We start from the raw sequence: 15357 nt of genomic DNA, 5'->3' as shown, positions 1-15357 counted from the left end.
GTGTGTGTGAAACGTGTATTTGATGATTTACCTAACTCTAATTGATTCATTGTATACTGTGAATATGTAACGTTAGTTCGCCAAACCAACGCCGATATGCATTTATTATATGTGATTGTGTGTGTGTGTGAAACGTGTATTTGATGATTTACCTAACGCTAATTGATTCATTGTATACTGTGAATATGTAACGTTAGTTCGCCAAACCAACGCCAATATGCATTTATTATATTATAGCTCCGGAGTCATCTGACGATGATCTCGATTTGGGTCGGAGGTGTACTTATGGGTCTGATTCATCGCACGAGTCAGACGTGGGACGCGGTGGTGGTCGAGGGGGCAATGGTACGTCATGTTGCAATGTGAATATTGTTTTACGTGCATGTTCAAATCGATAGTTGATGACCATGTGCTACACGTTAGGTTGCATGGCCTTGTGTGTGTGTGTGTGTGTAGGTGCACGCCCTTTGATGTGTGTAGCTATCAATGTAAGTGATATAGTTGCATGCTGTGCAGGACACCATGTGCTAAGTTGGGGTGCACAGCCTTTGTTGTGTGTGTGTGTGTGTGTAGGTGCACGCCCTTTGATGTGTGTAGCTATCAATGTAAGTGATATAGTTGCATGCTGTGCAGGACACCATGTGCTAAGTTGGGGTGCACAGCCTTTGTTGTGTGTGTGTGTGTAGGTGCACGCCCTTTGATGTGTGTAGCTATCAATGTAAGTGATATAGTTGCATGCTGTGCATGCCACCATGTGCTAAGTTGGGGTGCATGGCATGTAGGCCTGTTTGAAGTGAGATGGAGTAGGGCGTCTTTTTTTTTTTACAAGGGCTTGTGTGTGTGTGTGTGTGTGGTGTGTGATATGCAGGCCTCGCCATAGTTCAAAGGTGTTTGAGAGGGTTCATGCCTTTGATGTGGTGTGTGTGTGTGTGTGTGTGTTGTAATCAATGCTATTTCATTTAGCATAGTCCCAATATCATTGATTACAGCACACACACACACACCACATCAAAGGCATGAACCCTCTCAAACACCTTTGAACTATGGCGAGGCCTGCATATCACACACCACACACACACACACACACACACACACAAGCCCTTGTAAAAAAAAAAAAAGGCCCTACTCCATGCTTTGATGTACAATGGCCGCTGATTTATTTTGTGTTCATTACAGGATCTGACACAGAGCCCGGGGCTGATACACCAACATGCTTGGGTATGTACTAACTACATTTATGTATGTAAATGTATTACTATTGTGTTTTATGAGACTTACTTACTGAATGAATTTAATCCAATTCAGATTCTGGCGCAGACCCCGCAGAGAGTGACGCAGAGACTGGCAACGACATAGGATCACATTCTACTCCTGCAGGTAATTGTACATAAAATATAACACATAATGCTATATATATATATATATATATATATATATATATATATATATATATATATATAATGTAAATACAATGACAATACGTTGCCCTAGTGTAATGTATTACATCATGTGATTCTAGAACTGGATGCTAGTCTGGACATGCCGGAACCCGTTGCAGGGCGGAAACGCACATCTAAGAGCGGTAAGTTGGCCTCACTCTGCACACCACTTCCAGCTCTGACCTCTGACCCCACACCACGTCCAGCTCTGACATCTGAACCCCACACACACTCACTCATTCACTCACACACAGTTTGTAACTACGTGGCATATGAATGTTTGTCTACAGTAGGGGTGTTATAGTATATTTGTATAATTGACAGGTCGTGGCGTGCGACGCGGAGGAGCGAAGAGCAGGGCTGCGATCCGTCAGGAAGAGGAGAATGCCTGGTCTCGTGAGGGCTGGGTGCCTCACAGGATCCCCTTCACAGCCCAACCGGGGTTGCTCCAGGACGCCGCGGCACTCAAATCGTACCGGCCTGCAAAATGGATGGATCTGTTCCTGACGGATGCTTTTCCGAATTCCATTGTTGCCCAGACGAACCTCTACGCTGATCAGTCCATTGCCCGGCTGGACCCCACGCTAACCAGTAGCAGGGCACTGCTTTGGAAGCCCCTCACATTGAAGGAGCTGAAGAAGTTCCTTGGACTCAATTTCCTTAGCAGTGTTTTGCGGAAGCCTCGCGTGGACCAGATGTGGACCACTGACGACATGATGTACACACCATATTACTCGCAGACCATGCCACGCAACCGGTTTCAATTGATCTGGCGATTCCTCCACTTTGCGGACAATACATCCCTGGAAGTTAGACAAATTGTGTAAAGTACGCCCTGTAGTCGACCATGTAAACGCAAGGTGCAAGGACCTGTACCAGCCTGAACGTGAGCTCGCCATTGACGAGGGGGTGATGGCATGGCGAGGCCGCCTGACCTTCCGGGTCTACAACCCCAACAAGCCCACCCGCTATGGCATCAAGTCGTACTTCCTGTGCGAATCACGCACAGGATATTGCTTTGCATTTAAGCCATATTGTCGGGAAGGCTCGCTCCTGGGGGACACGGTCGTCGGTCTGCTTGGACGTCTGTCTGGGGCCGGATATACGTTGTACATGGACAATTTCTACAACTCGGTACGTATGTCCGCCAGGCTCCGACAGTTGAGGACCGACGTCTGTGGTACCCTCAGGAAGCACCGGGGGGAGCCAGCCATCATCAAGAACGTGACCAAACGTGACATCGGTGTGGGGGAGCGCATTGCGGTCAACAACAAGGAGGTCCTGATCGTGGCGCGATAAGAGGATCGTGAAGACCATCAGCAGCTACCACGAGGACACCATGGAAATGGCGATGGTGTGGAAGAAGCAGAAGAAGGGCAAAGCGCTGAGGGTGGAGATGCTCAAGCCGTCATCAATCATGTCGTACAATAAATTCATGAACGGCGTCGATCAGCTGGATCAGAACATCTCGTACTATCCGGTTACACGTAAGACTAGAAAGTGGACCAAAAAGTTTGTGATGTATCTGATCCAAATATGTATGTTCAACGCTTTTGTCTTGTACAAAAAAAAGCACCCACAAGGGCATTACTACAACCTCTTCCGGTTCACCAGGGCTGTGGCGCGGACCTACACAGATGGTCTGAAGAAGATTCCTGGGGTGACAGCGGAGATGGAGGCGGAGGCAGGGGAGGAGGCAGGGGAGGAGGCAGGGGGTGGGGATGAGGAGGAGGCAGGGGCTGAGCAGGTGGGGCGTGACGACCCTAGGGCCCCACTGGGGGACCCGCAGAGCAGATTTGTGGGTGGCTTTGTGAAGCATGTAATGGTTGCATACAAAGCCACCCCCAAGCGAAAGCTACCGTGTAGGAAATGTCGGGTCTGCAGTAGGCGTGGCATCAGGAGTGAGACCAGATATTTTTGCACATTGTGCAAAGTCCCCCTGCATCGTGACAAATGCTTCGCTCTGTACCACACAAAGAGGGATTTCTCTAAATAGTTTCTTTATTAGTTGTCATACAGAAGTACAGACTACTTCTAAATAATCCGGCACACAGAAGTACAGATTACTTCTAAATAATCCATCATTGTGTGATACAGACAGAACCATGTGTACCGGTACATAGTATAGCTAGCTGAGAGTAGTATAGTATAGTGTAGTATAGTATAGTATAGTATATTATAGTATAGTATAGTATAGTATAGTATAGTATAGTATAGTATAGTATAGTATAGTATAGTATAGTATAGTATAGTATAGTGTATGGGTAGTTGCACTGTTTTCTGTACAAGACAAATGCGTTGAACACATGTATTTGGGCCACGGTTGTCGATATTGCATAGGCATGTTTGGACCACTTGCAGATGAGACGTTATGTTAGCGATCTAGCTGTATCGACTCCATTCATAATTTGCATTGTGTGTATATAGTTTATTTTTTTATTTATCTTTTTCCCCCCTCATTTTTACCGTTTGCACAGAACCAATGGTTGCTGACAGTCACCCAGTTTATAAAAGTATATACTGTAGGTAACATACCACACTTTTCTAATGCAGTCCATTGGCCTCTTATTTATATACTTTGGAAGCATGTATTGGATATTTTTTGGTCCACAGATCATCTGGCGCTTCATCCATTTATCAATGGACAATGCAGTCATCGATGCGAGAGACCAAGTAAGATACGCCCTGTAGTTCATGTGACGTGCCTGTACTGTGAATGTTACCAGCAAACTTCTAAATGCACTGAAACAATGGTTGGTTATCCTCCAGTGTTCACTTTTTATAAGGTATTGTCTTGGAAATTACCATAATCCTATACTGTGAATGTTACCAGCAAACTTCTAAATGCACTGAAACAATGGTTGGTTATCATCAGCCAGTGTTCACTTTTTATAAGGTATTGTCTTGGTAAATTACCATAATCCATCTTTTTTATTTATTTATTTCTATTTTTATTTTTTATTTTATTTTATACATTGATCTTAACTGATCACTGTGACTTTATTACTTTTATAGTTATATATGCCTATGTTTGTGTACAGCACTTTGAGCTACATAACATGTATGAAAGGTGCTTTATAAATACTTACTTACTTACTTACTTACTTACTTACTTACTTACTTACTTACTTACTTACTTACTTACTTACTTACTTACTTACTTACTTACTGTGAATGTTACCAGCAAACTTCTAAATGCACTGAAACAATGGTTGATTATCCTCCAGTGTTCACTTTTTATAAGGTATTGTCTTGGTAAATTACCATAATCCTATACTGTGAATGTTACCAGCAAACTCCTAAATGCACTGAACCAATGGTTGGTTATCATCAGCCAGTGTTCACTTTTTATAAGGTATTGTCTTGGTAAATTACCATAATCCTATACTGTGAATGTTACCAGCAAACTTCTAAATGCACTGAAACAATGGTTGATTATCCTCCAGTGTTCACTTTTTATAAGGTATTGTCTTGGTAAATTACCATAATCCTATACTGTGAATGTTACCAGCAAACTCCTAAATGCACTGAAACAATGGTTGGTTATCATCAGCCAGTGTTCACTTTTTATAAGGTATTGTCTTGGTAAATTACCATAATTTTATACTGTGAATGTTACCAGCATATGTGTCTAATGCACAGCAACAATGGTTGGTACTGATGACTTGTCACCCAGTTTATTGAACATATTTTGCAATAAAAATGTTCATTTCATCAGTTTCAAGTTTTCTGCATTGTAAAGTATTCTGTATTTTATAATAATGTTTTCTGGACCTACACCAGTAGTTATAACTTACTTGTTCATTAGCGCCAGGCATGGTGGTTGATAAGGTAGTAGTATTTCCAGGTGAAACTAATTGATATATTATCAATACAAGATATTATTACTTTATGAATGTGTTTATCATTTATGGACGAATAAATTGGAAAACAGGTAGGTACAGAGCAACACTGTCTACAACACAGGAGCAGATTATGCACAGTACATGAATGAGAAACAGTCTAAATGTTTTTTTTTAGTTTATTGCATGCACATGATCTATAATACCTGATCGGTACAATATCTACTAACCTGATCAATACAATATATTCCCACCTGATCGATATAATAGTATTACTGCATTTCAAGTTTGTCAGTCAGTCGGACTGTCAGTCAGTCGGACTGTCAATCAATCAATCAATCAAACAATCAAACAACCAACAAAACAATCAATCAATCAAACAACCAATAAAACAATCAAACAATCAATCAATCAAACAACCAACAAAACAATCAATCAATCAATCAAAACAATCAATCAATCAAACAACCAACAAAACAATAAAACAATCTATCAATCAAACCAATAAAACAATCTATCAAACAATCTATCAATCAAACAACCAATAAAACAATAAAACAATCAATCAAACAACCAACAAAACAATCAAACAAAACAATCAATCAAACAACCAAAAAAACAATAAAACAATCTATCAATCAAACCAATAAAACAATCTATCAAACAATCAATCAAACAACCAATCAAACAATCAATCAATCAAACAACCAACAAAACAATCAATCAATCAATCAATAAAACAACCAACAAAACAATCAATCCATCAATCAAACCAACAATCTATCAAACAATCTATCAATCAAACAACCAATAAAACAATCAAACAATCAATCAAACAACCAACAAAACAATCAATCAATCAAACAAAACAATCAATCAATCAATCAAACAACAAAACAATAAAACAATCTATCAATCAAACCAATAAAATAATCTATAAAACAATCTATCAATCAAACCATCCATCCATCCATCCCAGTCTAAATTGCTTTATAACACGTTCAGTACCTATTATCACCCCGGCGTCGCCGGCGGCACACCTTTCATAAAAGAGCCCATAACTCCTGTTCTAAAGAATATACCTGGATTTTTACCCTTTGTTGACGTTTTTTAACTTGTAATTGTGAACGAACGAAGACATGCAGAAACAAAAGTTTTTTTTCATTGTGTACATCAACTTGTCGTCGTCAAATGAGCCAAACCATTTCCCCATAGTTATAATATAAAATATAGAAATAGCTCCGCTAAGATCATGAGATATGCTAAAATCGCCCAGGAATCCTGGCAATCCACAGTCATTTTCCGGATTTCTGGCCGGCACCCAAAGTGTTAAACACATTATTAATGTTCATTATCAAATATTACACATGATTAAACACTATTAATATTATTAAACATTATCAAACACATTATTAATATTACTAAATATTATTAACACATTATGATGGGCACAGTGTGCTTGTGCATTTGTTAGTTGTACAGATGTGCTTTGCACATGCGAACGTGGTGCAGCAGATCAGAGCATCCTAGTCCTCTGACTGTCAGGCTACATCACAGGTCACTTGAATCTAGTGTTGCCTGAGGCATCCGGTCTAGAACCAAAACAGCACTGATTTTAGAGAGAAGGCTAGCAGCTGTGTGTGCAGAAGCCAGCTGGTTTGTTTTGACCTCACAAACAAAATATGGCAAAAAAAGTGATACCTTGCATATGTGCAGGTAAATTCATGCAATCTTTTTTGGGAGAGGGAGTGCGTGATCATATTATTTGAAGTGTGTGTTCATTGAAGTGCGTGAACATATTTGAAGTGTGTGTTCATATTTGAAGTGCGTGATCTAGTTTGCAAACTAGTGTGTGTGTGTGTATGTGTGTGTACCTTGAAGGTTTGCTGTGTGAGCAGCTCCAGGTCAGGCAGATGGTTCAGGACCTGAATGTAGATCTCTCTGGTGTCTAAAGACTGGAGCCACTAGAAACAGAATACACACACACACACACACACACACATACACATACACATACACATACACACATACACTGTTACATCCCAATGTATATATTCCCCAGTGTGTGTATCCATGTGTGTGTGTGCTCCATTTTGTTTCCTCCCTCCAGCCATTGTTCCCTCCACCCGTCCTCCACCATTGGTCCCTGCCAGGCCTGCCCTTCCATTATAGCAGCACAGCACAGATTGGTGGATGGTTTTCCAGACTCCAACACTCAATCAACACCCATCACCCACCACCCAATCATGGATCACCACTCACCTGTTAAAACATGGCTTCTCACTTCAGTCTCTCTCTCTCTCTCTCTCTCTCTCTCTCTCTCTCTGGCATGAGGCTAGGCCTAGTGTTATTTTGTGGCATTGTACTTTGATAATATCCCTTCTTGTTTATGGCCTTTGTAATAGTGAAAGTGCCTTTGTGATTGTATGGCCACAGAGAGAGCATTGTTACCTATAGATTGTTTTGTTATGTTTCCATTTGGTTGTATGTATCATTAATGTGTTTTTGTCTCTCTTTTCTCAGGAAGCACAGATGGGGTGAGCTGCCATTTCCTTTGGATATTGTTTTCTCCTGTTTTGGTTAGGTAAGGGTAGTTTAGGTAATGTAATTTCTTTTACCATAGATTAGATTGGTTTATTTGGAGTATAGTGGTGTTTGTTTGTTGTTTTGGCCTGGGCTCCCCCTTGAGCTACATGTGCTTCCTTTGCATCTCTCAATAAATATCATTGTTGTTTACAAACGTGGTCCATCTTTTCTGTCAACCAACTGTTATGTTACAGCCCTTTACCCTTAGAACCACAGGGGTCGTAACACATACATACATACATACATACATACATACATACATACATACATACATACATACATACATACATACATACATACATACATACATACATACATACATACATACATACATACATACATACATACATACATACATACATACATACATACATACATACATACTGTATCAGTACACATACTGTCTAAAGACTGCAGCCACTAGAATGAAACAGATACCGTCTAAAATACCGGAATAATGCATAGCTACTGTCTAAATACTGACTACAAAGATACTGTGTAAATACTGAATGAATACATAGATACTGTGTCACCTTTAAGTCTACATCTCATGTTTTACTTTTTGTTTCCTTTCAGGCAAAATAAATAAAGTAAATCAAACTTTTTCCCACTTTTACAACTTCCAAACTGAATTTACTCGTGATGTGTAATCTCAATGTTTAATGGTAATGTTAATGTTTAATGTTTAATATTTTATCATGAATATTTTATGGTAATTTCAAACTTCATTACAAAACTGAAAGTATTCACGGCCCACCAAGAACACCAAGCCTACTGTGAAGCACATACCACAAAAGTGAGTGAGTGAGTGCATAAATGTGTATATACCGTAAGTGTGTGTGAGTGAGTGTGTGTGTATGTGTGCGTTACCAGGACACTGCTAGGCTGCTGTAGAGAACTCCCAGGTGGGAAAAAAGCTGTGGAGCCACTGGTCACCTGAAGATATAATAATAATTGTAATGATGATAATAACAAGAATAATAATGATGATAATATGTAACAATTATTATAAATAATAACAATAATAAAAAATTATTAACTCATTCAGCGCCAATCACGAGTATAGTCGGGTTAACTCGCCATCGCTTGAGCGCCAATCACGAGTGTAGTCGGGTTTTGGTCGTTATTTCTTTTATTAGCGGTATCCATTCATTTTAATCCATCCAGCCTGATGTTATGGTTGGGAATGAGTCTGAGCTCGGAAAAGGGCAAATACCGCCCCTTACGCCTTCCGGCTGGTATTGGACTCCACTGGGAATGGTATCGTTTTTTTTTTTGGGACGATCCAAGCCGTGCGGGCGTGGTTTAAATAATCAGGCGAGGTAACCCGATTTCAACTATCAGAACATCCCACTCCACTGACATGCCTTCTCTATTTGAACGACCACATCAACAAATCATGTTAAACCCAGATTCGGCTCAAACAAGGGACTAAACCCGTTTCGCAATTATGCCACATCAATGTGGAACGCCCTACCCAAAGCTGTAAAGGAATGTGAATCCCTACACACATTCAAAACCGCTCTTAAAGAGCACCTACGGGAGGCTGCAATTCGAAACTGGCCACCGTAAATGTCCAAACCCCCCACCCCCACCTCCTCCTAATAGACAGTCTCCTCCCCACCGCATGTATATATTCTCTCCCCGCCGTATGTATATTTCTCTCCCACCCACCCACCCCCTCCAAATGTACAGTCTCCTCACCACCGTATGTATATTCCTCTCCCACCCACCCACCCCCTCCTAATGTACAGTCCCCTCCCCATCATATGTATATACTCTGTCAGGATCTATGGGTAACAGTACTGTATATTTGAATACCGTATATGTCACAAATGTATCAGTACTAAATACCTATATGCCATAAATGTCATGTATGTTGAGTATGTCATAAATGTCTATGAATTGAAAATGGGGGACTCTGATGTAAACAAGACAAACGTCTTTCTCTGGTCTGCATCCCCTTAACAATTGTGTGTATTGAGCCGTACTGTATTGTACCAATTCTGCAATCTGTTAAATAAAGTTCTCATTCATTCATTCATAATCGACGAGTGTATTAGACCCATAGCCATAATTTAAGATATATTTTAAGCACTCGCAAATCTCCCCGTCCTCCCATTGATTAAAGCGGTAGCGCTCTAGCGCCCTCTTGCGCACTTAAGCATGGCGGTCAATGAGTTAATAATTATAAACAATAATAATAATAATAATAATAATAATAATAATAATAATAATAATAATAATAATAATAATAATAATAATAATAATAATAATAATAATAATAATAATAATAATAATGATGACAGACCTGCCAACCTTGGGAAAATATTTTTAGTACCACAATAGTGTAACGCTCACGCACTTGTGCACCACTTCGCTTTGCACACGCCATATCACCAAGTTATTCAACATATAAGGGCAAGTTGTGTTCAGCCCTTGCAACCTCCTTCAACAAGCTCTGTCCCCTCGTTGAGAAACCTGCCCGCCGTTCCCCACCCAGTCCATGGCTGACAGATCCAGTGAGAGAACAAAGACAGGTCCTGAGAGCAGCTGAAAGGAAGTATAGAAAGTCACGCCTCACTGCTGACATCGACACATATCACAACCTCTTGTTAACATTCTCCAAAACCATCACTAATGCCAAAGCTTCTTTCTTCCACCATAGGATCGAGGCCTCTGCCAAGAATCTTCGCAAACTGCATGCTACCATGTCCTCCCTCCTCACTCCCCCCCCCACCCCCCCCTCCCTCATCTTTCTCTGCCGAAGACTTTGCGATCTTCTTTGAGGAAAAAGTGGAGAACATCCGCAGCTCCTTCTCCCAACCCCCACCCATTCCAAATGCTGAATCGAGAACCTCATCCTTCACTCTGTCATCTTTCTCTCCCATTACAGAAGCAGAGACCCTGACACTGGTAACGTCGAACCGTCCGACTACTTGCCAGCTGGACCAGCTACCCTCCCCACTCCTCCAGACCATAGCACCAGACATCCTCCCATTCCTAACTGCAACCATCAACTCCTCACTCAACTCGGGGGTGGTCCCCACCTCCCTAAAACAAGCCAGAGTCACGCCGCTCATAAAAAAACCAACCCTGAACCCTACCGTCATAGGCAACTACCGTCCTGTCTCTCTTCTCTCCTTCCTTTCTAAAACACTTGAACGTGCTGTATCCAACCAACTTACTGCTTATCTCTTACAGAATGACCTCCTAGACCCTAATCAGTCAGGCTTCAGGACTGGTCACTCCACAGAGACAGCCCTCATTGCGGTCACAGAGGCACTACACTTAGCAAAAGCGAAAGGCCTCTCCTCTGTCCTGATTCTCCTAGATCTATCTGCAGCCTTCGACACAGTCAACCACCAGATCCTCCTTGCGGCCCTCGCAGGAATGGGAGTGGCTGGCTCTGCGCTGACATGGCTGTCATCATACCTCAATGACCGCTCCTACCAAGTGTCATGGAGAGGGACCCTGTCGGCCACCCGCCCCCTGCGGACGGGTGTCCCCCAGGGCTCGGTTTTAGGACCCCTTCTCTTCTCCCTCTACACTAAATCACTGGGTAACATTATCACGTCTCATGGCTTCTCCTACCATTGTTATGCCGACGATACTCAACTCTTCCTCTCCTTCCCTCCCTCAGATATCCACGTCTCTGAGCGGATCTCGGCCTGTCTGTCCGACATCTCAGCCTGGATGACGTCCAACCACCTCAAACTGAACCTAAGCTAAACAGAATTGCTCCACCTGCCGGCCAAATCCTCCCCCCTAACCGACCTTTCAATCACAGTCGAGAATGCAGCTGTGACTGCGTCCCCGACCGCCAAGAACCTTGGTGTTGTCCTCGACGACCAGTTGAACTTCTCTGCTCACATCGCAGCGACGACAAGAACCTGCCGATTCCTCCTGAGCAACGTCAGAAGGATCCGCCCCTTCCTGACAAAAGAAGCCACCCAACTCCTCGTCCAATCAACAGTCATCTCCCGCCTCGACTACTGCAATGCACTGCTCGCTGGCCTCCCGGCCACTGCCACTAAGCCTCTTCAACTCATTCAGAACGCAGCGGCCCGCCTGATCTCAAACCTACCGAAGTCGGCCCATGTCACCCCACTTCTTAGGGACCTGCACTGGCTCCCCATTGCTGCACGAATCCGCTTCAAGGCCCTCGACCTAGCATACCGTGCGGCAAAGGGAACCGCTCCCGCCTACCTCCGGTCAATGGTCTCTAACTACACACCCTCAAGACCCCTACGCTCTGCATCTTCTGGCCGCCTCAGACCTACTCCTATCCAAGCTCCGGGAGGGTCATCAAAGAGAAGTCGCCTATTCTCAGTCCTTGCCCCACAATGGTGGAATTAACTACCCACCCCAGTTAGGACAGCCGAATCACGTCCAATCTTTCGCCGTCGACTAAAGACGCACTTCTTCAACCATTATCTGAATTAAAAAAAAAAACAAAAAAAAAAAAAAATCTAACCCTAACTAACCGTACTGTCATGCACTTGTCCTAATAAACTAACCTACACTGTAGCACTCAACACTTTGATGAACATTGTTGCTCAGCTGATAGAGTTGTGCCCTTCCTGATGGCTTGTCGTACAGAACTTGTAAGTCGCTTTGGATAAAAGCGTCAGCTAAATGACTAAATGTAAAATGTAAATGTACAATGAATGTAGTGTAAAGGGTTTCTGCCCAAATTGGTGTCAAATCGTGTGCTTGTAGGAAGAATGAGTTAATTCTAGGGATTTTAAACTTTTAAACCTTTCTATAAACACCCAATATTTCATTATATGATGTGTGCTTAAAACTCTTACCGTTCGACGGCCCGTATAAGGGCCGTCACACTCGCGTTACTTTGCTCTCGTCTGTCGGCTCCGGGGTGCATTTTTCACCAATCAACCGATACATTGTTTGAAAGTTGAATTTGCCGCCTTTCGATCGTCACCACACTCAACCTATTGCATGATTCGGGTCTTGACGAAATATCCGGCGAGCGTCATTTGACAAGCCGCTCCGACGAGTGACCACGTCCGGTTGTAAACGGTCCTGAACTGACCAGTCACCGCTGATGGCGAGAATTATTGACCACCGTTGTAGCCAAGAAGCGTCTGCTCCAAAAGCGATCCCAGACGAGAGCTGATTGCAACGAGAATGGGGCAGAAGAATACGAACAAGTTTCTTTCTTTCGCTTTGTTTTGCGTCTGAATGAATGGAAATGGACGGCCATTTTTCTGATTTTTTTTTTTTTTTTGCTGGCTTTTCGTACCTGCGTATTTTGACCAATAATTGCTTGGTTGGTACACAAAATACATGCAGGTTGGCAGGTCTGTGATGATAATAATACCTAACAATAATAACAATAATAATAATAATAATAATAATAATAATAATAATAATAATAATAATAATAATAATAATAATAATAATAATAATAATAATAATAATAATAATACTATCAATAACAGTAACAGTAATATAAAAATAAGGATGATGATGTCAGCTATATTTGCTGGTCTTACCTGGAAACTATCACACAGCTCTGCTTGGTTGCTGCAGTCCATCCAGCCCACCTTGACTAGACCGTCCTACACATAATAATAATAATAATAAATAATAATAAATAATAATAAATAATAATAAATAATAATAAATAATAATAATAATAATAATAATAATAATAATAATAATAATAATAATAATAATCATAATCATAATCATAATCATAATCATAATAATAATAATAATAATAATAATAATAATAATAATAATAATAATAATAATAATAATAATAAATATAGCCACAAGTGCCGATTAGCATGGGTAAGCATTGCATAGCTTAGCCATTTTGGCATTGTATGAAGCATTATAGTGTTTTAGCATTGAGCATTATGGTATTATTATGGCATTGGCCATTATAGCATTTGGCAATATGGTATTAAAGGGGCACTTCACCAAAACACATGCATTTAGTTTGACAGTTATTGAAAGTACATTCGTTTTTGAATATGGCCACCAGTTATGTCATCAGGGACATTGAATCCTTGTGTTGTGTTAATTACAGCTCAAGTATTTCATGGTGCTGTAATTAACACAACACAAGGATTCAGTGTCCCCAATGACATCACTGTAGCCATATTCAAACTAATTTACTCTCAATAACTGTCAACAAGACAACAATAATAATAATGTAAGAGTTAAGTAATATAATGTAGTAATAATAATACATCAATATGTATAGTACATATCAATACTAATAATAAACTCACCAGTATAATAAATTATTATTATTATTATTATTAGAATTATAATAATATAAATAAATACTAATAATAAACTCACCAACATGCCTGCCAACCTCTGTCTGGTTCTTGACGCAAGGCAGTCTAAAGATGACAGATATAATCAATACATTAACCCACACAGCAATCAATCCAGCATCAGCCATCATATGAGCCAATACCAAAGAAGAGGAACAACTCCAATTTTGCCAGCAGAAGTGTAAAATGAATTGCAGTCAATGGAAGGTTTACACAAAACCATGACAAGTGTCGGTAACAAACGTTAGGGGCTATTTTTTCTTCTCTGAAGCTTGTTTATATAGAACATCTTGTCAAATTCATATGAAATGTAACAATCTCTTTAGAAAATATATCAACACATAGCAACCGTTGCCTCTTTCATTGGCATGTACAAAACATTGGTTGCTATGTTACAGGCAGCCTTGTATAGTCTATACTGTAGCTCTGACTGTGGCCTCCCTGCTACGCTGTTGATCATGTAGTGATGTGTGTGTGTGTGTGTTACCTCCAGTATCGGAACAGAAGGTGATCAGCCACCCCATTCCCGATGAGAACGCATTCTCTATCTCACTGAACACGTTGCCTAGCAACAGAACAGAACACAGAATATAAACACGTTAATATAAATTGTTCATATAAGTTTTTTTGCAAGCACCCACACATTTTGGTTAAATGTGCATTTAATTGGAAAATGTCAAGAAATCACAGTAATTTTGCTAAATTGCAAGTCCCCGCATTTGCTGCACAGATTTTTATAGCTTGTAGTAGTAATACAGTAACATTAGGGAACATAAAATAAGTGATTCTCACAAGGGTTAATTATATATGCCTAGCAACTTTCAAGTTTCATTGAGCATATTTTCAACCCTTTTCAACATCAATGGCAGTGTGAAAGGTAGGCTGAGATCTACCAAAGCACACTTTATACACCTGTGAACATGACATTTGTCAAAGACAGGGACAATCTCTGGTAATGGCAAGAAAATTAGACTGGTATAGTCAGGGTTTAATGAGTTAATTTGTGTGTTGTGTGTGTGTGTGCGCGTGCGTGCGTGCGTGCGTGCGTGCGTGTGTGCGTGTGTGTACCTTGCCATAGTTCAGTCACAGTTGTAGGGACAAATTGGATCGCAAATTGGACCAGACTCTCCTTAGAGCGGTCTCCAAAGTACTTCTCTGCTTTCTGGTAAAGAT

At 41.0% G+C, this 15357-nt stretch overlaps 1 protein-coding gene across 1 annotated transcript in view; it reads right to left on the bottom strand.

The window, feature by feature from the left end:
• Positions 1-15357, bottom strand: part of dnajc10 (DnaJ (Hsp40) homolog, subfamily C, member 10) — a 143241-nt gene that overhangs the window by 83814 nt on the left and 44070 nt on the right. Inside the window, 6 exon segments of the mRNA XM_084314864.1 lie at positions 7156-7245; positions 8738-8803; positions 13387-13452; positions 14207-14250; positions 14672-14749; positions 15253-15346. Of these exon segments, the coding sequence (XP_084170990.1) occupies positions 7156-7245; positions 8738-8803; positions 13387-13452; positions 14207-14250; positions 14672-14749; positions 15253-15346 (438 nt within the window).

This window comes from Notolepis coatsorum, assembly GCF_963971535.1.
Source record: "Notolepis coatsorum genome assembly, chromosome: 5".
Lineage (NCBI taxonomy): Eukaryota > Metazoa > Chordata > Actinopteri > Aulopiformes > Paralepididae > Notolepis > Notolepis coatsorum.
Note: the sequence above shows the minus strand (reverse complement) of the source record. Positions and strands in the feature narration are given on the sequence as shown.